The sequence below is a fragment of the Phacochoerus africanus genome, chromosome 11 (assembly GCF_016906955.1).
Source record: "Phacochoerus africanus isolate WHEZ1 chromosome 11, ROS_Pafr_v1, whole genome shotgun sequence".
Lineage (NCBI taxonomy): Eukaryota > Metazoa > Chordata > Mammalia > Artiodactyla > Suidae > Phacochoerus > Phacochoerus africanus.
The window spans coordinates 7,135,962-7,157,841 of NC_062554.1; the positions used below are offsets into that span (position 1 = coordinate 7,135,962).

Consider the following 21,880-nt stretch of genomic DNA (forward strand, 5'->3'; position numbering starts at 1 on the left):
TGTGCTGGACAGTAGGACCTCATTGCTCATCCATCCTAAAGGTAATAGTTTACATCTACCAACCCTAAACTCCCCATCCATCCCACTCCCTCTTCCCTCCCCCTTGGCAACCACGAGTCTCTTCTCTTTATCTATTTCCATTTTGCAGATAGATTCATTTGTGCCATATTTGAGATTCCCCATGTAAGTGATATCATGTGGTATTTGTCTATTTCTGACTAACTTCACTTAGTATGAGAATCTCTAGTTGCATCTATGTGGCTGCTAATGGCATTATTCCATTCTTTTTGATGGCTGAGTAGTATTCTGTTGTATATGTTCCACTTCTTTCTTTTTTTTTTTTTCTTTTTCGGGTGCCCTGGGCCAGGGGTTAGATCCCAGCTGCAGCTGTGGCCCACACACAGCTGCGGCAGCACTAGATCCTTTAACCCACTGTGCCGAGCAGGGATGGAACCTGTGTCTTGGCACTGCAGAGAAGCTGTTACTCCTGTGGCACCACAGCAGGACCTCCTCTACCACATTTTCTTAATCCATTCATCTACTGATGGACATTTAGGTTGTTTCCATGTCTTGGCTATTGTGAATAGTGCTGCAATGAACATGTGAGTGCATGTATCTTTTTGAATTAGAGCTTTGTCTGGCTATGTGTCCAGGAGTGGGATTGCTGGATCATATGGTGGTTCTATACTGCATTTTCTGAGGAACCTCCCTACTGTTTTCCATAGTGGTTGTACCAATTTACATTCCCACCAACAGTGTAGGAGGGTTCCCTTTTCTCCACACCCTCGCCAGTATTTGCTGTTTGTGGATGCTCATTCTGACCAGTGTGAGGGGGGACCTCATTGCAGTTTTGATTGGCATTTCTCTAATAATTAGAGATGTTGAGCATCTTTTCATGTGCCTAGCTTGTATTGTTGTTATTATTACCTTGAGCCTCTTTTCTGACCACATTGCTGGCACACTGGCCACTCCCGCTGTGGTCGCTGTCCTGCCGCTTGCCTCCTCCAGCCTCTGCCGTGCATTTTCTCTGCCTGAAACACCCTTGGCCTCTGTGTGCACCTGGCGGTTTTGCTGCTGCCTCCTCCGCCGAGCCTCCCCTTCCTGCAAGACCATCCCACCCCGCCTGGGCTCCTGGGCCCTGGAGCAGGACATCTGCCTCCGTCTGTGCTGCACTCCTCAGGGCAGGGCCTGGGTCTCCTGTGTCGCTGGCTCACAGCGGGAGCCTGCCAGCTGCAGTGTGGGGAGAGGGCGAGCTGGGAACAGAAACAGCCCTGGCTGGGCCTCCAGGGAGCACACACTGGCCCTGTGGGCTGTGTGCCAGGGGCCGGAGTGTGGGTGAGGAGGACAGGGAGGTCAGGCGGCCGGGCTCGCCCTCATCTAGGAACTGGGAAGCCATACATGCTTAGGCGGGAGTGGCGAGGTTAGGTTTCTGCTGAGCAAGGACCTCTCTAGCTGCGGCAAGGGGATGGATTGGCCGGGGAGGTGGGGGCAGAGCCGGAGATGCCCGCTGACTGGGTAGAGGCAGGGACCGCAGGGGGAGAGGAGGGGCTGTCCGACAGATGCAGAGAGGGAAAAACGCCAGGGCCTGGTGATGGATTTCAAGTGGGGCCTCCGTTTTCCCACCAAATGGCCACGAATGGGCCCTGCCTCCCCCACCCCCACCCCGGGCCTCTCCAGTGAGATCGGAGGGTAGCAGTCCCTTGGCATTGACCTCGAACCAGGTCGCGTCCGTCTCTCCCATGCGGTCCCATACCCTCCCCACAGCGCACCTCCCGCCCCCGCCCCGGCTGGGGCCCAGGACAAGCACAAGGCGAGACCCTCGGGGGCTTGGTCACGTCTGCAGGGCCCGGCGATGAGCGCTGGGCCTCCTCATCAACCCCACCCTGGAGAGCCTCTGGGCTGAGGCACGGCCTGGCTGAGCCCTGCTGATGAGATCACTTGTTCCCTTGGGCAGAGTGGACCTGCCGGGGCTCCTCCACCAAAGAAGGGAACAGCCCAGCCCAGCCCTTGGTTCCTGGGAGGATGGTTCCTTCCCATTTTGTCCTCTCGGCCAGGCGTGCAGGGGCTGGCGTGGCAGGGAAGTGTGCCCTCATACGCTGAGTGTCCTCCGGAACCGTGAGTCCAGCCGCCCAGCAGCAGGCCCGGACCAGGACCCAAGTCTTCTGTCCCCACACCTGACATCCATCCCCAGGCCGAGGCCCAGAGAGCTGTGTGTATCCCAGGGGGCGAGGCCTTCCTTCTCTGGGCCTCAGTTTCCTGAGCGGCCAAAAGGATGCGAAAGAGGGGAGGAGGACCCGGATGTGAAAGAGGAGGACCCGGATGTGAAAGAGGAGGACCCGGAAGCTCTAAGCCCCCCCCCCCCACCCCCCCGCCCGGAGACAGAAGGGCTGGGCGGCCGCCAGAACCTGGCATCCTTCCAGACGCCTCCAAGTCCCATTCATTTCCCAAAGGCACAGCTTGGCTTCCCCAGCAGAGGAGACCCAGATGGGCAGCAGGCTTGGGAACAGGTTCGGGGGCAGAAGCCCCCCCAGGGGCCCTGCAGGGCTGGAGACCCTCTGTTCCCTGCCGTGGGCCTCAGAGTCGCCCATGTTCTGAAGACTGGAACAGGGCATCTCTGAGAACCCGACCCTCCGATCTGACTTTGCAGCGCAGGGCTGTCAAGGCTCTTGGAGGGTGTGCAGAAGAGGCTGCTGTGAGCCAGGCACTCAAGGCCCTGACTGGCCCTCCCACCAGCTGGCCCTGCTGCCTCCCTGTTCCGGCCACTGCAGGCTGTTGACTCTGACCTGGACTCTAATCACATCCAATCCATCCTCCACCCAGCAGCGCCTGGAACCTCCTAAATCTCAAATCTGATCACCCCTCTGCCCAGCTTTACAAGCCATCGAGGGCTCCTTGGCCACGCCCACCACTTAGAAGCCGAATTTATAGTCTGGCATTTGAGTGAGGGCTGTGGGGACCTGGCTCTGAGGACCTCTCAGCCTCGGCTCCTGCAACACAAACACTTGCGGATGCTTGTGCCCGCGTGTCTCCAGCAGGCCTCTCTGTCGAGAACACCCTTCCCCTCCTGTCCACAGTCCACCAAAAAAACCACCTCCTTCAGGAGTTCCCGTCGTGGCGCAGTGGTTAACGAATCCGACTGGGAACCATGAGGTTGTGGGTTCGATCCCTGGCCTTGCTCAGTGGGTTAAGGATATGGCATTGCCATGAGCTGTGGTGTAGGCCACAAACGCGGCTCGGATCCCACGTTGCTGTGGCTGGTGTAGGCTGGCGGCTACAGCTCCAATTCGACCCCTAGCCTGGGAACCTCCATATGCCGCGGGTGCAGCCCTAGAAAAGGCAAAAAAAAGAGCCTTCCTTGATACCCCAGGCAGGGATAGGGACCTCCTCTGTCTTCTCAGAGACCTCTCCATCTGTCTTTCCCACTAGCTGGGCTCCTCCAGGACAGGGACCAGAACCCAATGAAGTCCTGGACGTTGTAAGGCTTCCTGCAAATGCACGTCGAATGAATGAATGAGGGAGGGAGCAAATGAGTAAATAAGCAAGGCTGCAAATGAGGCCGTTTCTCATCTGGTCTGTGATAAACCTATATGCACTCATAGAAGCCCCCCTGGGGAGTAGCTACTTGCACCAGATACTGGGCTGCGTATTCTAGCCCCATTACTGCATTAAGCCCCGACAGTGCTGTGAGATGGGCGTTGTTATCTCTATTTTATTATTAAGGACACGGAGGCTCAGAGAGGTACAAGGCACTGTCCATAAGCTGCGGAGCTCGGACAGAAACCATGCTCCGCGGAGGAAATGCTGATGTGGCAGAGGGGTATGGATGCCAGGAATGGACCTTTGGCTCTAACGGACCTGGCCCTCACCCAGAGGTAGGGGTGGGTTGGGGAGAGTGTATGGGACTGAGGGGAGGGTTAGAATGAATGGGGCTTGAAGAATTCTGGGCTTTCCAGGGAGCTTTGAGGAGAATCCCATTCTGAGGTGGCTCCTCATAGTTCGTATGACATGGGGAGATGCTGGGAGCTTCGGGCCCCTCGCCCTGACCTACCCCATGATCGGCAGTGCGTCCTTGCTATGTTATCAAACCGACATCGAGAGCTCTGCAGAGGTATCGGTGCCCTCACCTACCCCCTCCCCAGAATCCCGCAGTTCTCACCTAAATAGACCTCCTGAATGTGCCATGCCCACCCCAAGCCGCACCCCAAATTCCCAGCAGAGTCCAGGCTGTTTCCTGGAAGCCACAGAAGCTTCTCTCCCCCAGCCCAGCACCAGCCTCGGGGGGTGGGGGGAAGATACACCCAACAGAAGTCACCTGGAAGTGGCCTGTTTTTTCCCCAAAGCTGGTTGCATCAAGGTCATTTTTGAGACTGATGGAGTGCAGTGGTCCCTGGCTCCCACAGCCCCATCCCACCAGCCTCGCCCAAAAAGATGGTGCCCCCCCCCCTTCCCTGGGCTGGGCCCAAAGACTCCCTGCTCTGCCCCGCCCTGGGCCTGATGGTAGGGGTGTGAGGAAGGGAGGCAGGGAGGGGGAAGTAGAGGTAGAGCAGCAAGGACTGTTCTAGAAGCTTGATTGTAAAGGGACAGAGAAGCACAGCAGGAGAGACGCAGGGTCAAGGAAGAGGTGTTGCTAAGAGGAGAGATGAGGGTGGAATGTCACGGGCTGAGGGGAAGGAGAGGCAGGGGGTGGGATCAGGGCTGGGGGTCGCACAGGAGGAGGGGGCCCGGGGCCCGGGAGGAATGAGGAGAGAGGTGGCTGGGAAATTGCAGGAGCCCCTCCAACAGGCCTTCCTTTGCTCGGAAGGAGGAGTGGAGGGCTGTCGGGGCTGAGGACAGGGCTGACAAGGTGGGGCAAAGCCGTGGACGAGAAGCAAAGAGGCTGCTCCAGGACAGGCAAAGTTTGGGAGCCTGGCTAAGCGGGCTAGTGACCAGTTCGTGGCACCTCGGGCCCCTGGGCCGAGTCACATCCTCCAGCCACACTCAGCTCCACAGTGCAGGACAGAGCCGACTGTTGGCATCAGGGATGCAGGATACAAATGCATGGGCTGTGTTCTCAGGAATCGGGGGTCCTGGGGTGGAGGTGAGGCTGGCAGAGGAGGAAAGAGGGGCCAGGAAGATGCTGGCCTAGGGAGCTGAAGGCCTCCGAATCAGAGGCCCCAGTGCAGAGGGAGAGGTGGTGTGCAGGCTGGGGGGCCCTGCAGGGAGAGAGGGTGGAGCGGGACCAGAGTAGGAGGTGGGTGAGGCAGAGGTCTCAGACAGAGCAGAAGGGAGAGGCTGGCAGCCCAGGCCCTCCAGGACTTCTCCTCTTCACCCTGCTCAGCTGGGACCGCCCGCAGCCTGAAGCTCATACTCGCACATGCACACGCAGTTAGAGGCAGCCCCACGGGCAGCTCTGAGGTCTTTAAAAGCCCCCAATCCAATCCCCAGTAAACACATACTGCAAGTACCAGCTGCAGCTTCAGATATAAACACAGCCTCAAGCCAAGTCCCCTATGCCCCCCAGTCGACTTCTGTTCCTGTATCCTCTCTGTTCTTGAGCTACCCCTAGAAATCCATCCATCCATCCATCCGCCCATCCATCCATCCGCCCATCCATCCACTCATCCATTCATCCACCCATCCGCCTGCCCATCCATCCATTCATCCACCCATCCGCATGCCCACCTATCCATCCATCCGTCCATCCACCCATCCGCCCACTCATCCATCTGCCCACCCATCCATCCGCCCATCCATCCACCCGTCCATCCGCCCATCCATCCATCTGCCCATTCATCCATCCATTCGCCCACCCATCCATCCATCCACCCATCCATCCATTCACTCGCCCACCCATCCACCCATCCATCCATCCATCCATCCATTCATCCATTCATCCACTCATCCATTCAACTTCTTGAGTAGAACTCATACTTCTTGAGTACTTACTATGTGTCGGGCACCATCCTAGCCACTAGGGATGCAGTGGTAAATAAAACATGAAGACGCCTGCCCTGATGGAGTTTGTTCTGGTAGGAGGAGACAAACAATAAGCAAATAAATAAAATAACACATTAAAGGATGTTACATTCTCCCCTGACCAATAAACTAGTGATGTCTAAGAGAAAGAAAGAAAAAGGAAGGAGAGAGGGAGGGAGGGAGGAAGGAAGGAAGGAAAGAAAGACAAAGAAAGAGAAAGAGGGAGTTCCATCGTGGCGCAGTGTTTAACGAATCAGATTAGGAACCATGAGGTTGCGGGTTCGGTCCCTGCCCTTGCTCAGTGGGTTAACGATCCGGCGTTGCCGTGAGCTGTGGTGTAGGTTGCAGACGCGGCTCGGATCCCGCATTACTGTGGCTCTGGCGTAGGCCGGTGGCTACAGCTCCGATTCGACCCCTAGCCTGGGAACCTCCATATGCCGCAGAAGCGGCCCTAGAAATGGCAAAAAGACAAAAAAAAAAAAAATCTAAGGCTAAGTTTCCATATGTATAAAAAAAAGCAGCCCCCCCCCCTCCAAAAAAAAAGAAAGAGAAAGAAAGACGGAAGGAAAAAAGGCAAAGGATGGCACATGCTAAGGAAGCGAGTACAGCAGGAAGGGCATGGGAGGGGCATGTGCAGCTGGGAGCTTTCAGTTTTCTCTAAAGTGGTGCGGAGGCCTCGCCAAGATGTCATTTGAGAGCCCACCTGAAGGAGGTTGAGGTCTGTCCTGTGTTTCTCACGCACAACACCATGCACCACAGCAGGACCCCTGTGCCACCTTCTGGGACCCCCACATCACGTGCTGAGCCCGGGAGATACCCCAGCTTTGATCTCTTACCCCCAGGCCACTTCTCAGATGCCCACGAAGTGCTGTCTCTCCCACACTGTTTTGGCCACAGAGGAGGCCCTGGTTCCACGTGGCTGCCATCCGAAGGTGGGGAAGAGGCCCCAGACAGGAAATGAAGCCGGACTGAGGCCAAGGGTTTTGTCCTTGGGTTTGGAAATGGGCTCCCCCAGCAGGTCCCGGGGCCTGGACGAGAGCACTGGGCTTGCCTGGTGGAACGAAGATCCACTGATGAGCTGTCCTGGGTCAGTCTCTTCAGGGTGCCCTGGGGGGTTGGGGGCAGCCAGGCTCGGGGGCTCTGGAGGCAGGTTAGGCTGGGAGATGGAAGCAGTGACAGGGACAGCTCTGAGGGCCTGGTGTGACACAGTGTACATCTCCACGAGCTTTTTTCAAGGGGGGATGCCGCACCCCGGGAGAGGAGTGAGCTCCCTTCCCGTCATGGGAAGTATGTGAGCAGGAGCCAGACAAGCCTGTCAGAGAGGCTTCAGGGAGCCTCCTTCCCTGAAGGGTCGGGGGAGCTCTGGGTCAGATGCTCTTAAGGCCTCTCTGGGCCTGAGGGTCCAGGACTCAGAGCCTTGTCATTGCCCCTGGGCTCCGGAGCCCAGTTGGGTCCCTTGTCTCTGCCAGGCTGGCTTAGGTGCTGGAGAAGGTCAGAGCAGGGCCAAGGCAGAGGGCTGCCTTTTGTGGGAGGTGAGGGGTCCTCTGAACTTTTCTGTGGACACAGACGTTGCCTGTGGATGTAGTTGCCTACCTTTGGGGCCTCCGTGTCTGTCTGTGAAATGGGTAGGACCACAACTCATGGTAAACACTCAGGCACTTGGTGGCCTGCCCTTCCTGAGGGTCTGGGGTTGGAGGAATGCAGGCAGACTCAGCAGTGCTACGCCTGCAGCCATTACCTTCCTTCCCCTGAGACGCGTCTTCTCTGTCATCAGCCAAGCCAAAGATTCTATTTGATTCAATTCTATTCTATTCTATGCCATCCCATGCCATCCCATCCCATTCTATTCTATTCTGTTCTGTTCTTTTGCCGGCAGCACCAAGGACAGAGCCCTGGGGCTCATCTTTATCAACTGGGTCCATTCATTCAACACTTCCCAGTGCCTCTTGGGAGCTGGAGCCTGTGCTGGCCTCTCAGGTCACAAAGGGAAAGCAGACCTCGTCCCCAACTCCTCCCACAGCTAGAGACAGGTGTCTGGCTGGCGGTGCCCCCTGAGCAGTTCTTTTCGGCCCTGACTCCCAGTCCCCATTCCTTTGTCCTGTCTCAGGCCACTGTGGTCCTGAAAGGCAGGGTGTGAGTGGTGGATTTACTGTCACTTTGGGGGAGGTCCTGATTTCTCTGGCCTCGATTCTCCCCCAGGGAACGGTTCTCTCTCTTCCTGAGTGTGGACTTTGTCATTATTCAGATCTCTGTCCTAGTCCTGGCTCACTGCCGACTCACTGGGTCTCCTTGGGAAAGTCACTAGCTTTCTCTAAGCCTCCTTCCTTATTAGTAAAATGGGGGTAAACAGCCCACCATACGGGGCTGCCGTAAGAGCAAAAGAGATTCTGCCTCAAAAGCACGTAGCTCAGGGGTTAGCACCTGCTGAGTAACCGAGAAACTGCAGCAGTGACGATGTTCGGGAAAGTGGGGCTTGGGGAGCTAAGGTCACCTCCCCAGGACCACACCGCAAGTGGGTGATGCATCTAGGACTAGAGCCTGGATTCGAGATTTCTAGTTTCCTTCTCAGGAGCTACTGAGATGGCACAGCGATTACTTTGGAAGCTGATGGAAGAGGAGCTTTCTTCATGGAAAATGAATGGAGGGGGGCTCCTCCTGTTGCCCCCACGAAGGCTAGGCTTGACCTGACAGTCCCTCCATCCTGCCTGCCCCTCTGCTGGTGGCCTCCATGTACATAGCCAGTTCTAGCTTCCTCCGCAGGTATATGAGGGGTCAAAGGTGGTCACGAAGGCTGTTGAAAGAGGAGAGGGAGGCACGGGTGTGCAGAACTATAGACAGGACTCCTGATTTTAAGTGGCAGTTCTAGGTCAAAGAGACTGAGGCCAAAAGGGAATTTATCAGCTCGTGCCTTCAAAAAATCCAGTGAAAAGTAAAGCTTCAGGTATAGCTGGATCCAGGCTCTCAAGGGTGTTCTCAGGGACTTACGTGTTCCCACCTCTCAACTCTGCCATCCTTTGGCTTTATTTGGACACTCTCCTCCCTGGTGGTAGTGTCTTTAACCATAGGACAGTGCCTGGCACATATTCCCCTGCCTCCAGCAGCTCCAGGCTCAATGTTCCAGCAAAAGCTCCAGAATCTGAGACACCCAGTGACGGTCACCCACCCGATCCCAAGCTGGTTCAGGGCCTGAGGCGCCCATTCTTGTCTCATTGGCAGGCCTGGGTCACAGGCCCACCACTCCTGGATCCTCAAGACTCCAGGAGAGGAAGGAGGGGAGGCCGTCATTATGAGAAGGATCCGGGAATTGGGTGGGAGAAAGTACAGAGGAACAGAACAATGATGGCCTGTGAGACAGGCCAGCAGCTGGACCGGGGCCATCTCTTCCCCCGTGGATGGGAGCCTGGTTATCTGGGAGGAGGGGCGGGTCTTGAAGGCACCAGAGGAGGCCGTCAGCCAACTGCACTCCTTGCAGCTAAGCAGCGGGTTCTTTCTGGAAAGGGACTCCAAGTGGCATGTCTCCATAGGGGCAGCCTGGGGGTCCAGGCCAGGAGCAGAGACCCCCTCATACCAGCTCCAGGGACAGGGGTTTATTGGAAGGTCTGGGATCTCCCAGGGCCCTGGGCAGGAGGTGCTACAGCCCCAGGGCCTTGGACTTGGGAAGCCGGCCGCTGTGAACTGTCCCTCTGCTGGCAGGGCTGCCTGTGGCCGCTGCTCTCTGGGCCCCTGTGCTCATGCCACACTTCCTCACCCTGAGGCTGCCCTGTGACTTCTCAGCCCTCTGCCCACCAGGTCGCACTGATCTGAGACCTCGTCGTATGTGTGCCCAAGAGAGACCCTCTTGCTTGCTTTGCCAGGCCTCAGCTTCCGCTCCTGCAAGGTGGGGCGGTCGCTGTGAAGAGTGAATGAGAGGCAGCCTGGGAAGCACTTTGGCACGTTGACAACATCTGCCCCGACTGGGGTGGGAGAACACGAGCTCCCTGATGGGCAGCTGGGGCCTGGGGCAGAGCAGAGCCGCAGGAGATGCAGGTGTCCTCTGTGCCCAACCTCTAGAGGCCAGAGAAAAACTGAGGGGAGCAGCCTCAACCCCCACATTCCCTGAAGCTGCAGCTTCCCCTTCCTTGCGCTCAAAATGGATTGTTTCAGTTCCAGCTTTAATTCCCATCGAGCAGGAGGTGAGAAGGGGAAGTGGAAAAAGAGAAGAGAAATCAGATTCCCTCCCTCCCTGTGCCCTCCTTCTGCCAAGTTTGTCTGCTTGTGTGGCCAGCCGGATACCACAGGTGAAACCAAAACTCCTCCAGGAGGGGGTGGCTCTGCCCTCGGCCCTCAGTTTTCTGGGTGCCAGGCAGGCCCTGGCCTCGGGCATCAAGCCATTTTTCAGGTGGAGATTCAGGCTCAGAGAGGGTAGGTGGCTCCCCCTGGGTCACACAGCAAGTTGGTGATGAATCGTAGGCTGTCTGACTCCTCAGGGGAAGGAAGCCAGGTCTCGATCTCTGTCATCCTGTGCCCTTGGTACTAAGCTCGGAGGCCAGGGGCCGACGGGGGGGTTTCCAGGCTGTGTTTCCCAGAAGGCAGGCAGGCCAAGGTTAGGAGGCCTTTTCCCACATCCAGCCTGGTCTGAACTGGTTCCTGGCTGGCTGGCAGACGGTGACTCAGGCTTCCAGCTCCTACCTCTGGCTGTCAGGCCTCCTCATCCCTTCCAGATACGAGGGCCTTGGGGACGGGTTCGGGATGGGAAGAGGCTGCAGAGTCATGGGTATCCTGAGACCATAGGATCCGAGCAGCCCACGGAGCTTCGGCCCCGGTCAGCTCTTCCTTCCATCTAAATGGAATCCTTCTGCTGCAGGCGCAAACCAACCCCGTGCCTTGTTGCCTGAATTGAAAACCGGAATTGAAAACGGAAACCAGCAGAGGTTGACCCCTTGCGGGGTGAGGGGCGTCAGTGTTCCTCCCGATGGTGCACCTGGAGTGGAGGTGGGTGCTGAACGCCTGGTGTCAGGGAAATGCTCCCTGGCAGCCGGACAGACTCCACACTAGGCCTGCGCCCTGCCAGGGTCCCCGGTGGCTCCTGAGAGCCGTATCGACCGGATGTGGGATCTGAGAACAAGGCTTGATTTCATCTGGGCCTAAGTGGGAGAAAGGCTGGGAACTGGGTCTGGAGGACCTGAGGTTGGGAACCCAGCTCTGAGCTTGCTCAGTGCCAGCCCTGCAGGGGAGGCCTCCTCTTTGTATTGACCTACCCTCAGCCCTCATCAGTTGCCCCCGCCCCCACCCCCCCTGCTGCCCCGGGCAGTCTCCTGGCGCCATCTCCTGGCCAAAGGCCCTTATTGCAGGAAAGACATTCCTGGCGGAATCCTCTGGAGTGGGGAGCAGGGGAGCAGGGACTTTGGGGAACAGTGGAAAAGGGAGTGTAGAGTGAGAAAGATCTTGTTGAAGTGCCCCCAGACTGGGACACCTCAGGACACTCACTAGCCTTCCTGAGCCTTAGTTCCTTTATGGGTACCACGCAAAGTATCACCCCACGACTGCCTGCCCAGAACTGCAGGTGAAACATGTGACACGGGGTGGGTGGTTGAGAAATCAGTGTCACCTGGTGCTGAAGACCTGAAACCACTGGACACTAGGGTGACCCGAGGGAGCCCAGGGCAGGGCCTGGAATTGATTCACTGCCCTGACAAACGCTGGCTGCAAGGGCGGCCCACACACATGGTTTCGTTTAGTTTTGACAGCAGCCTGTGTCCGCACCAGTGATCCCTCTCGTCTTACAGATGAGAAAACCACACGAACAGTGCAGCTATTCAGAGAAGGTGCGTGGAAGTGTCCCAGGCAGAGGAGGCAGCCCGGGAAAGGCCCCCGGAAAGCCTGGGGCGGGGGCAGGCTGGCGGCCGGGGGCCCCGGCAGGCTTGGGAGTAGAGCAGTGGCCCCTGGGCTCTGCTTGGGGTTTTGAGGCCCATCCCCTCGGGCTTCCCATCTGAGCCCCTCTTCGCACAACTCACCACGCTCTGGCGGCGACACTTGCTCTTCATTTCTCGCTCAAGGTAGACTCGTCCCCTGCCTCCATGCCCGGGCCTGGCCTGCCCTCTTCATGCTTTTTATGTGTCCAAGTTCCCGCAGCCTTTTATTTTATTTCATGTCACTTGATTTTGTTTTTCCTTTTTTGGCCGTCCCACAGCACATGGAGTTCCCCGGGCCAGGGGTCAGATCCGAGCCACAGATGTGACCCATGCCACAGTTGCGGCAAAGCCGGATCCTTTAACCCACTGTGCCAGGCCAGGGATCAAACTTGCATCCTGGCACTGCAGCGGGGACACCTTCCCCCCCGCCCAGCAGCCCATGTGCCTTCTCTGGGAGCCCTTCCGGTGCCTACCTCCCAGATGCCCCCAGGATCCCTGTCACCCGAGCTGTCCCTCCCGGGCTCCACCCACGTGGCAGGAACTGAGACCCAGGCCCTGCCCTGGGGCTGACACCTTCAGGAAGCCCTCGGAGCTCCTCCCATTCTTGAGACAGACACGCTGGTGGAGGGGGACCCCAGGAGTCATCCTGGGAGTCAAGCGGAGGGCCGGCTGCTGGGCTGAAGGCCAGGCCTCCTTGCCCTCCCGAGCCCGGGCCAGATCACATCAGGCCCGGAGGTCCAGGCTCTCCGCTGGCACAAGTGACCTCCTAGCACAGACTTGAATAAGCAGTAGGTGGTCAGTCCGACACAGCTGACCGAGCGTTTACCGGCAGTTCCAGTCTGGGTTTTCTCCGTTTGGCGTAAACTTTCGGTCCCACCTCAGTTCCTCAACCGCCTGCCTGTAAAATGGGTTTGCGGGTGAGGTCTGTGCTTATCCCTGACAGGGTAGAGAGCGGGTCCTCTCTCCCTTTGCTAGGCCACCCACCTGCGGGTGGCCAGCAGGACTGCACTGTACCGAGGAGGCTCCAAGAGGGAGTCACACGGGGAGGAGGCGCCAGGGTGGAACAAGAACCTGGGCCTCTCACTCCCTGGCCAGTGATATTTTTCCCTGCATCATTCTGTCCCCACCGCACAGTCCCCTCAGCTGCTCCAAATGAAAGCCCACCTCCTCCAGGTGGCCCCCTGAACACTGTCCCCACCACTGGGGCCGGCCTCCTCAGGACAGCAAGGAGCCACAGCTCTTCCTCCATTGTCCTGGCAGCTCAGCGTCCTGGTCCAGTGGTGAGGGGGGCCTGGGGGACTGGGGAGGGCTTGGCACGGGCAGGGAGGGTCACACGTGGCCGAGTTGCCGGGGCATCACCTCTGGGTCCCCACAGCCCACCCCTCCCTCCCAGGGAGCTCTGGGAGGGGCAGTGACTGCAGGGGCACGTGGGAGGCTCTGATGGCATAGAGTCGCTGCTCAATACTTGCTGGCGGCGAAGAGGAGGCGAGGGAAGGAGGGAGCGAACAAGGGAGCGCCGTCGAGGGCCGAGGACTGCCCCCCAGAGGCAAGAAAGAGCCCTGAGTGAATGAAGAAAGGGGGGGCTGCAGGGAGGGGGCACGGGGAGATGGCGCTGGGGTTACAGCTTTTGAGGTGTAATCACCCAGCTACCCATTTGCCAGATGAGAAGACGGAGAGAGGGCTGGGGACGAAGCAGGCTGCTGGGTCTGCGGCGCTGGCCTCAGACCCGCAGCCCCGGGGCCGCCGCCACCTCCCTCTCTGCCCCTCATCATCCTCTTTCCTCTGCTGGGGTGGGGAGGGTTCCAGGAAGGAGACCTTTTCTCCGCCTCCGTGCTCCTCAGATTCAGTTTCCGTCAGGCTCTGGTGTGGGGGGTGGCAGGGAGGGGTGGCCCCCGCAGGGGCTATTTCAGGCAGAGGCAGCCCTGCCAGGAAACAAAGGGCGCTGCTCGCTCAGAGGTGCCCCAGTCCTGGTGAGAGCAGAAGCGCGAGAGCCTCGTGTCTGGCCTCCCCCCTTGACCCATCCCACTTGGGGCCACCAAGGTGCTCCGGGGACAGGAAGGCTGCCTGTGAGTGTTGGTGTGACTCGGGGGCTGTGGGGAGGGGCAGGCGGGCTGGGCCCGGCGCTGACCCAACAGAGGTCCACAGAATTGGGGGGGCGGGTGGAGAGGAAGGGATCCCACCCAACTAAGGGATCAGAGAAGGAAGCAGTAAGACTGGACCTAGAGCTTGATGGACACCTAGGGTTCAGAGGAAAAGAGGTGGGTTGGGCGGCACCTTGGCTGAAGGGAATTGCCAAGACGGGGGCTGGCGAGGAAGCCTGGGTCTCTGGCTGGGAATGGCTGTGTGGCCCTCCCTGTCTGTGTCTTGGGAACAGTGGGGCAAGAGAGGAGGGCAGAGCGGAGGGACCTGGGCTATTTCAGATGAGGCTGGGGGGCTTGGCAGGGAGCTTGAAAGTCAGGACAAGAGTTTGAGCTTTTCTTCAAAGGGCAGAGGGATACGGAGACGATGTGGTCAGAACACCTGCCAGAGGGGCCCCACCGCCAACCACAGGCAGAGCATCTGGGGCCCAGAAAGAAGCTGGGGTCTGAGCTGGTCCGGGGCACAGGGCTCAAGAGTGAGTGACAGGAGTTCTGTTGTGGCTCAGTGGTGAATGAATCCGACTAGGAACCATGAGGCTGCAGGTTCAATCCCTGGCCTCGCTCAGTGGGTTAAGGATCTGGCGTTGCTATGAGCTATGGTGTAGGTCACAGACGTGGCTCGGATCCGGTGTTGCTGTGGCTATGGTGCAGGCTGGCAGCTGGAGCTCCGATTCCACCCCTGGCCTGGGAACCTCCATATGCCCCAGGTGCAACCCTAGAAAAGACAAAAAAAACAAAAAAAAAAAGAGTGAGTGACCGATGTGAGAGCTCCAGGAAGCCAATGTCAGCTGCCGCCTGGAGGCAGGGACCACACAAGCCCTTCCTGGGAACCAGCGGTAGCCTGGAGGTGGGAGGCCAGCTCACCCCTCCTAGGTCCTCAGAAGGCAGCATGGATCCAGAAGCCAGGGCCATAGCCAGGCCTGCTTTTCCTGGCGCAGACGCGAAGGCTGGCCTGATCCTCTTGAGCAGTCCCTGCCTCCTTCCGAGAAGACCAGGCTCACGAGGGCGTAGGAGGCGGCAGACACTGGGAGACTCAGTCACCGGAGGATGGTGAGGGGCGGGGAGCAGACCCCCGAGGAGAGTTCAAGGGCACAGCTTGCTTCCTTCCATCTGCTTCCCCTCCCACCATTCACCTCCCTGCCTCTGCCTTGAGGTTGCTCTCCTCTCTGGCCCCCTTCTCCCCACCTGGCGACACCCCAGGGTGCCTCACTCCCCTCTCCCCCCATGGAAGTCCTCCTCAGTCACCTTGAACTTGCTCCTTCATCCTCCTCCTCACACCAGCCGGCCCCCTCAGACTAGCGTATGTATATGGACACATGTACGTGTGTGAATATTTGTGTATCTGTCTACACCCCCATCTGCATACACTGTGCCCATGCATTCAGCAGACAGTGAGTAGCCATTAAATTGTCTAGCATCTGAAAACAGGAGAGCCAGTGCATGAATGAAAGCATGGCCGGGGGAGTTTCTGCTGGGGCTCAGCAGGTTAAGAACTTGACTAGTATCCACAAGGATGCAGGTTCAATCCCGGGCCTGGCTCAGTGGGTTAAGGATGCAACATTGTCACAAGCTGCAGTGTAGGTCACAGATGCGGTTTGGATCTGGTGATCCTGTGGCTGTGGTATAGGCCAGCAGCTGCAGCTCTGATTCAACCCCTAGCCTGGGAACTTCCGTATGCTGCAGGTGTGGCTCTGGAAAAAAAAAAGAAGAAGAAGAAAGAAAAAAATGGGGAAAAAAAAAAAAGGATGAGGAGTTCCCGCTGTGGCCCAGCAGAAAGGAATCTGACTAGGAACCAGGAGGTTGCCGGTTTGATCCCTGGCCTCGCTCAGTGGGTTAAGGATCTGGTGTTGCCTTGAGCTGTGATGTAGGTCACAGACACAGCTTGGATCCCACATTGCTGTGGCTGTGGTGTAGGCTGACAGCTGTGGCTCTGACTGGACCCCTAACCTGGGAACTTCCAATGCTGCGGGTGCAGCTCTAAAAAGCAAAAAAAAAAAAAAAGACCTGAGCAAATGAATGAAGAGATGAATGAATGAACTTTCTCTTGCCTCCACCAATCTCCGCTTCTGGGTGACAGTGGGGGGACCAGCAAGCTCCTCCTCTGGCCCCCCTCTCATGCCTAACCGGCTAGCTGTATGCCCAGTACTCTGAGCACATGGGCTGTAGCCCCACAAAGAGTCTTTGATAATTACAGGTGATGTGGTGTGTGGATAGAGGCTAGAGAAACCCAATCATTCTCATTTTGCAGTTGCCCCGAATCTAGGTAAAGTGTTTTCATCAGAATCAAAATTTAAGCTGGGAGAAATTAGTTTGAGGAGCTGTGTTTTGCTCTAATATAACTTTAAAATCCCATAACTTTATTTAAGAGGAATGTTCACATTTAAGAGGAATGTTCGCACTTGCCCTGTGCCAGGCGCTGATCCTCACAACAACCCTAAGAGGCAGGCACTATGTCACCTCATTTTATAGATGAGGAAGCGGAGCACAGAGATTGAGTAATGAGCCTAAGGCTACACAGCTCACACGTGGCAGAGCTGGGATTCGAACCTGGGCATCTGGACCAGAACCTGTATCTTGGCCTCAACCCTCTATCTCCTCGCTCTGAGTGCCTTTGCAGGTATTCGTTTTCTTTCTGGGCCTCAGTTTCTCCCGTCTGTAAAATAGGGAGAGGGGGCGATTTGATTCGCTATCCCAAAGGCTTTCCCTTACAGGATTGTTGGACTTAAGCTGTGGGTTCTCTCTGGACACCAGCAAATATGGAAATGCCACTTGAGAGGTAGGTACCCACAAGTCCCACTTATCCCACCAGGGAGCCTCTTAAAGCATTTGTGCTGCTGGCTTCTCCAAAACCCAGCCGGAAGGGGTGAGTAGAGGGGCAAGGTACAGGGTCCAATGGCATGGCATGGCATTTATTAAGCACCTACTGTATATCGGGTCTGTGACAGGTTTACTGGTAAGGCCATAGGCCCAGAAAAGGCAAGCGACATCCCCTAGGCAGAACAGCATAGAAGCAGGGGAGCCAGGATTTGAGCCAAGCCTGCCTAGCTCTGAAGCTGGGTTTTTAATCTCTACTTTCCGTCCCCATGGGTCACACTAAGTTCCCTCTTCTGAATCAGGCAGTCGGGTTCTGGTTCTGAATCTGCTTCCAGCTCACTAAGACTGAGCAGTCCGTGCCCTCACTGTGCCTGGATTTCCCTCTTTGTAAAGGAGCTGGAGACACTCATCCTGCAGCCGTTTGACTTGGGGGGAGCTGTTCTCACTCTGGCCACCAGGGGGCACTGTGGCCCCAGGGGCTTTGCTAGATCCCCTTTGTCCAGGGGAAGGAGGCTGAGGGAACTCCTGTATCACCTCCTTCCCCCATTTTACAGATAAGAAGACTGCTCCCAAAAGAAGGACCATGGCTTTGGAAGGCGGAGTCCAGGCTGAAGAGGTAGGCACTGTCCTTAGCTCAGAAGTGTGGACATTCTGCTCATGTTAGTTAAGTAAGTTACCAGGGCCTTCCCTGCCGTGGGCCCCAGGTTGGGCTCTTGGACACAGAGAGGAACCAGATCTGGCGCTTCTCCCCGGGAGCTTCCTGATCTGTGGGGAAGAGATAGGCAGACAGGCCCCCCACTACCATAGTCTCCGAACTCCGGGGAAGCCTCTGACCACATGACATCCTGACAGGTGGGTGCATCATGCCCCCATTTTGCAGATGGGAAAAACTGAGACTCAGATAAGGTATATCGCATCACTCCCCAAGGTCCCAGAGCCAGTAAGTAGCAGAATTAGGATTCAGGAGTTCCTGTCCTGGTGCAGCGGAAACACATCTGACTAGGAACCATGAGGTTGCAAGTTCGATCCCTGGCCTCGCTCAGTAGGTTAAGGATCTGGTGTTGCCATGAGATGTGGTGTAGGTTGCAGACGTGGCTCGGATCCTGTGTGGCTGTGGCTGTGGCATAGGCCAGCAGCTGTAGCTCCAACTGACCCCTAGCCTGGGAACCTCCATATGCCACAGGTGCGGCTCTAAAAAGCAAAAAAAAAAAGAATTGGGCTTCAAACCAAAGTCTGTCAATCTCCACTTACAGAAGAGATATTTAGCTGGGGTTTTGAAAGATGAATAGAAATTCACCAGCAGGTTGGTGGGAAATGAATATTAGAAAGTGAATTGGGGAGTTCTGGTCATGGCTCGGTAGGAACAAATCTGACTAGTATCCGTAAGGACGCAGGTTCGAACCCTGGCCTCGCTCAGTGTGTTAAGGATCCAGCATTGCCCTGAGCTGTGGCGTAGGTCACAGATGCGGCTCGGATCCCCTGTTTCTGTGACTGTGGTGGAGGCCAGCAGCTACAGCTCCAATTCGACCCCTAGCCTGGGAACCTCCATATGTCACAGATGCGGCCCTAAAAAACAAACAAAAAAGGTGAATTGGGTTTCTCCCGAGCTTGAGATTTTTTGTATTCCAGGTCACCTTAAAAGTGGGGTCTGTGGGGGGGCTTCCAGGGAACAGCTCGCATCAGAGATGGCTCAGGTGGGGAGATGCAGGCCCAGGGAGGGACAGTGCGTGTGGTCACGGACTGACAGGCTGTGTGTTGCTTCCAGCCCCTCTGGATGTAGGAGGCCCGGCGGAACAGCCATGGCCATGGCGTGGGACAACGGCACAGGCCGGGCCCTGAGCTTCCCGCCCACCACTTGCGTCTACCAGGAGAACTTCAAGCGGCTGCTCTTGCCACCTGTGTACTCGGTGGTGCTGGCGGCTGGGCTGCCCCTGAACGCCTGCGTCATCGCCCAGATATGCACGTCCCGCCGGGCCCTGACCCGCACGGCTGTGTACACCCTGAACTTGGCCCTGGCTGACCTGCTGTACACCTGCTCCCTGCCCCTGCTCATCTACAACTATGCCCGGGGTGACTACTGGCCCTTCGGAGACCTCGCCTGCCGCCTGGTCCGCTTCCTGTTCTACGCCAACCTACACGGAAGCATCCTTTTTCTTACCTGCATCAGCTTCCAGCGCTACCTGGGCATCTGCCACCCGCTGGCCCCTTGGCACAAGCGCGGGGGCCGCCGGGCCGCCTGGCTAGTGTGCGGGGCTGTGTGGCTGGCCGTGACAACCCAGTGCCTGCCCACAGCCCACTTTGCTGCCACAGGCATCCAGCGAAACCGCACCGTCTGCTACGACCTGAGCCCACCCAGCCTTGCCACCCACTACATGCCCTATGGCATGGCCCTCACGGTCATTGGCTTCCTGCTGCCCTTTGGCGCCCTGCTGGCCTGCTACTGCCGCCTGGCCCGCCGTCTATGCCGCCGGGATGGCCCAGCAGGGCCTGTGGCCCAGGAGCGGCGTGGCAAGGCGGCCCGCATGGCTGTGGTGGTGGCAGCGGCCTTCGCCATCAGCTTCCTGCCTTTCCACATTACCAAGACGGCCTACCTGGCGGTGCGCTCCACGCCCGGCGTCCCCTGCCCGGTGCTGGAGGCCTTCGCGGCCGCCTACAAGGGCACTCGGCCCTTCGCCAGTGCCAACAGCGTCTTGGACCCCATCCTCTTCTACTTCACCCAGAAGAAGTTCCGCCAGCGGCCGCAAGAGCTGCTCCAGAAACTCACAGCCAAGTGGCAGCGACAGGGTCGCTGAGTCCACTGGTGCGGGACACCTGAGGCTGGAGCAGCCACTGTGGTTGCCCCTGTGGCCTGGGCACCGGAAGCCCCGGCGACCCTCAGCTGGGCAGGGAGTGAGGTCCCCACGGCCCCCCACATTTCAGCTATTTATTAAGCCTTTTCTCTGGAGCAGGCCCTGTGGGTACAGGGAAAGTCAGGCCTGGGCCTAACTCTCCAGAAGGTCCCAGGAAGCCATGGAGAGTCGGGGCAAAGCTGCTCACACAAATATAGTGTGACAAACACCGTAACCGAGGAGTCTGCTGCATGCCGTGGAGTTACCAATAAAGGGAGTAAGGGAAGACGGGAGGGGGAAGTGAGAGCTTCCGGGAAGGGGCATTTGAGCTGGGTTTTGAGGGATGAATATGAGCTTTCTGGAAGGATGTTCCATTCATTCAGCAAAGCCTTATGGACACCTTGTGCTTGGGCCTAGGTTGGTTCTGGGGCCCCAGGAGAATCAGCTTGAGCCTGCTCCATTCAGGCTCTCAAGTGCTGGAGGTATAGACACGGACACGGTGATGTCAAGGCTGTGACAGAGGGAAGCATGGCTGGGGGGAAGGGGGCACCTAGGGAATGCCCATGTCCCAGGGCAAGGAGTCAGGGAAGAACTCTCGAAATGGGGCGGGGGCGGGGGCATCTGAACCAGATGTTGAAGTCTGTGTAGGAGCTTGGCAAACAGAAGTGGGGAGCGCGTTAGTGCAGCCTGGGCCAGCCCTGTGCTGGGCTCTGCCCTGGGGCAGCAGGCAGAGAGCTGGGGCCTAGGGCGTGTGGCCCCCTGGGTATGAAAGCTGCGAAAACAAGAGCTGTCCAGACAACGAGAGCGGGCCAGATGCTCCGGGCTGTGGGGGCTCAGCAGACAGAGGAATTGGGAGCGCATCTTCAAAGGGGTGGGCTTGAGCTGGGGAGGAATCCAGAAGGCAGAGAGGAGGAGGCTGCTCCGGGCGGAAGGCCCTGTGTGTACAAACCTGGAGCCAGGGGGGTGCTGAGCCTGGTTGTAAAGCAACAGTGAGTTTCAATTAAGCCCTGGGGTTGGGTGGCAAGAAATGGAGCTGGGAGGGAACAGGGCATTCAATGCCAGGAAGAGTCCCAGGCTCTCCTCCTCCCCTCCACCCACCTTCCAGCATGCCTTTTTCAGGCTTGGGGTAGCCTCCGCCAGGGCCCCCGAGTGAAGGAAAACAGCCCGTCAACATTGCCTGATTCTTGGAGTTCCCACTGTGGCACAGTGGGTTAAGGATTTGCCATTGTCTCTGTGGCAGCTGAGGTCACTACTGAGGCACAAGTTCGATCCCTGGCCCAGCATCAAGGATCTGGTGTTGCTTCAGCTGCAGCTCGGATTAGGGCTGGCCCTGGAACTTCCATATGCCACAGATGCAGCCAAAACAAAGCAAAACAATACCAAACAAACAAACAAACAAAACCCCAAATCTCCTTTGCTTCATTCTTAAAGGAGAAGTCAGCAGTTAGAGACCCATGGCCACTCCCAGGGCAGGAGGCTGCTCCATGGAGGTCCTATGGCCAGAAGCCTGTAGGCTGGCCCCATGACCACTCCTGCTAGGTCCCAGCCCTGCTCTCTCACCTCCATCATTCTGGCCTGTGGTTACCACCTGGAAAGCTGCCTGGAGGCATGTGCAGGCATCTAAAAGACAGACCCGAGCCTTAAAAAGCTGTGGAAAGGCGTCTTCACTGAAGGTCCCCAAGGCTGCAGAAAAACTGTGCCACGCAAAGCCCTCTGCAGGGTCTCCTTCAGCCACTCTCTGCAGCTCCTCGTCCTCTTGGCTCTTTGTCCTCATCTCCTCACCCCACCCCGGCTCCATCCCCCCTTGCTGCTCTCCTCCCAGGTCTGTTTTCCTCCTGTCGAGAAATCTGGCCAGCCCTTGGCTGCTAGTGTACCATGCAGACCCAGGACTGGCAGACGCAGCCGTGGCAGAGGCGTGTCTACCACCTTCGAAGGCAGAGCCGGCAAAGGGCAGGGGAGGGACTGTGTAACTTACTTGGCATTTTTCTCATAACCTCCCTAACATCCAAGGCTGTTCGGCCACAGGGACACTTAGAGAAGGGCTCTCTGCAGGAGTGAAACTCCACAGCAGCTTCAGAGGTGTGCTGGCAGCTGGTGGAGGCAGTGGGAGAACCAGGCCTGACCCATCTCGGGAATCCACGCCAAGTGCCCTTGCTGGGGAGCCTGACAGTTCCGATGGAAGGACGTTTGATTCTCAGGGTCACAGTGAGATAGATGGGCTTGGACATCGGAAGGCAGAGCTCCAGTGGCACCA

General features: G+C 57.6%; 1 protein-coding gene across 9 annotated transcripts; it reads left to right on the forward strand.

The window, feature by feature from the left end:
- Positions 1–15: 15 nt before the first annotated feature.
- P2RY6 (pyrimidinergic receptor P2Y6) lies at positions 16–19,861 on the forward strand. 9 transcript variants are annotated; one of them, XM_047753179.1, is made up of 5 exons: positions 3,811–3,872; positions 10,799–10,926; positions 16,454–16,760; positions 17,353–17,414; positions 18,564–19,861. In XM_047753179.1, exon 5 carries the CDS (start codon positions 18,598–18,600, stop codon positions 19,588–19,590), a length of 993 nt encoding a protein of 330 aa, XP_047609135.1. In that variant the 5' UTR covers positions 3,811–3,872; positions 10,799–10,926; positions 16,454–16,760; positions 17,353–17,414; positions 18,564–18,597; the 3' UTR covers positions 19,591–19,861. The 9 variants fall into 9 exon arrangements, with proteins under 9 accessions (XP_047609139.1, XP_047609133.1, XP_047609135.1 ...); XM_047753181.1 differs by having other exon boundaries at positions 16,454–16,601; positions 16,696–17,414; XM_047753176.1 differs by lacking the exon at positions 16,454–16,760 and adding an exon at positions 10,099–10,232 and having other exon boundaries at positions 3,820–3,872.
- The last annotated feature ends 2,019 nt before the right edge of the window (positions 19,862–21,880 follow it).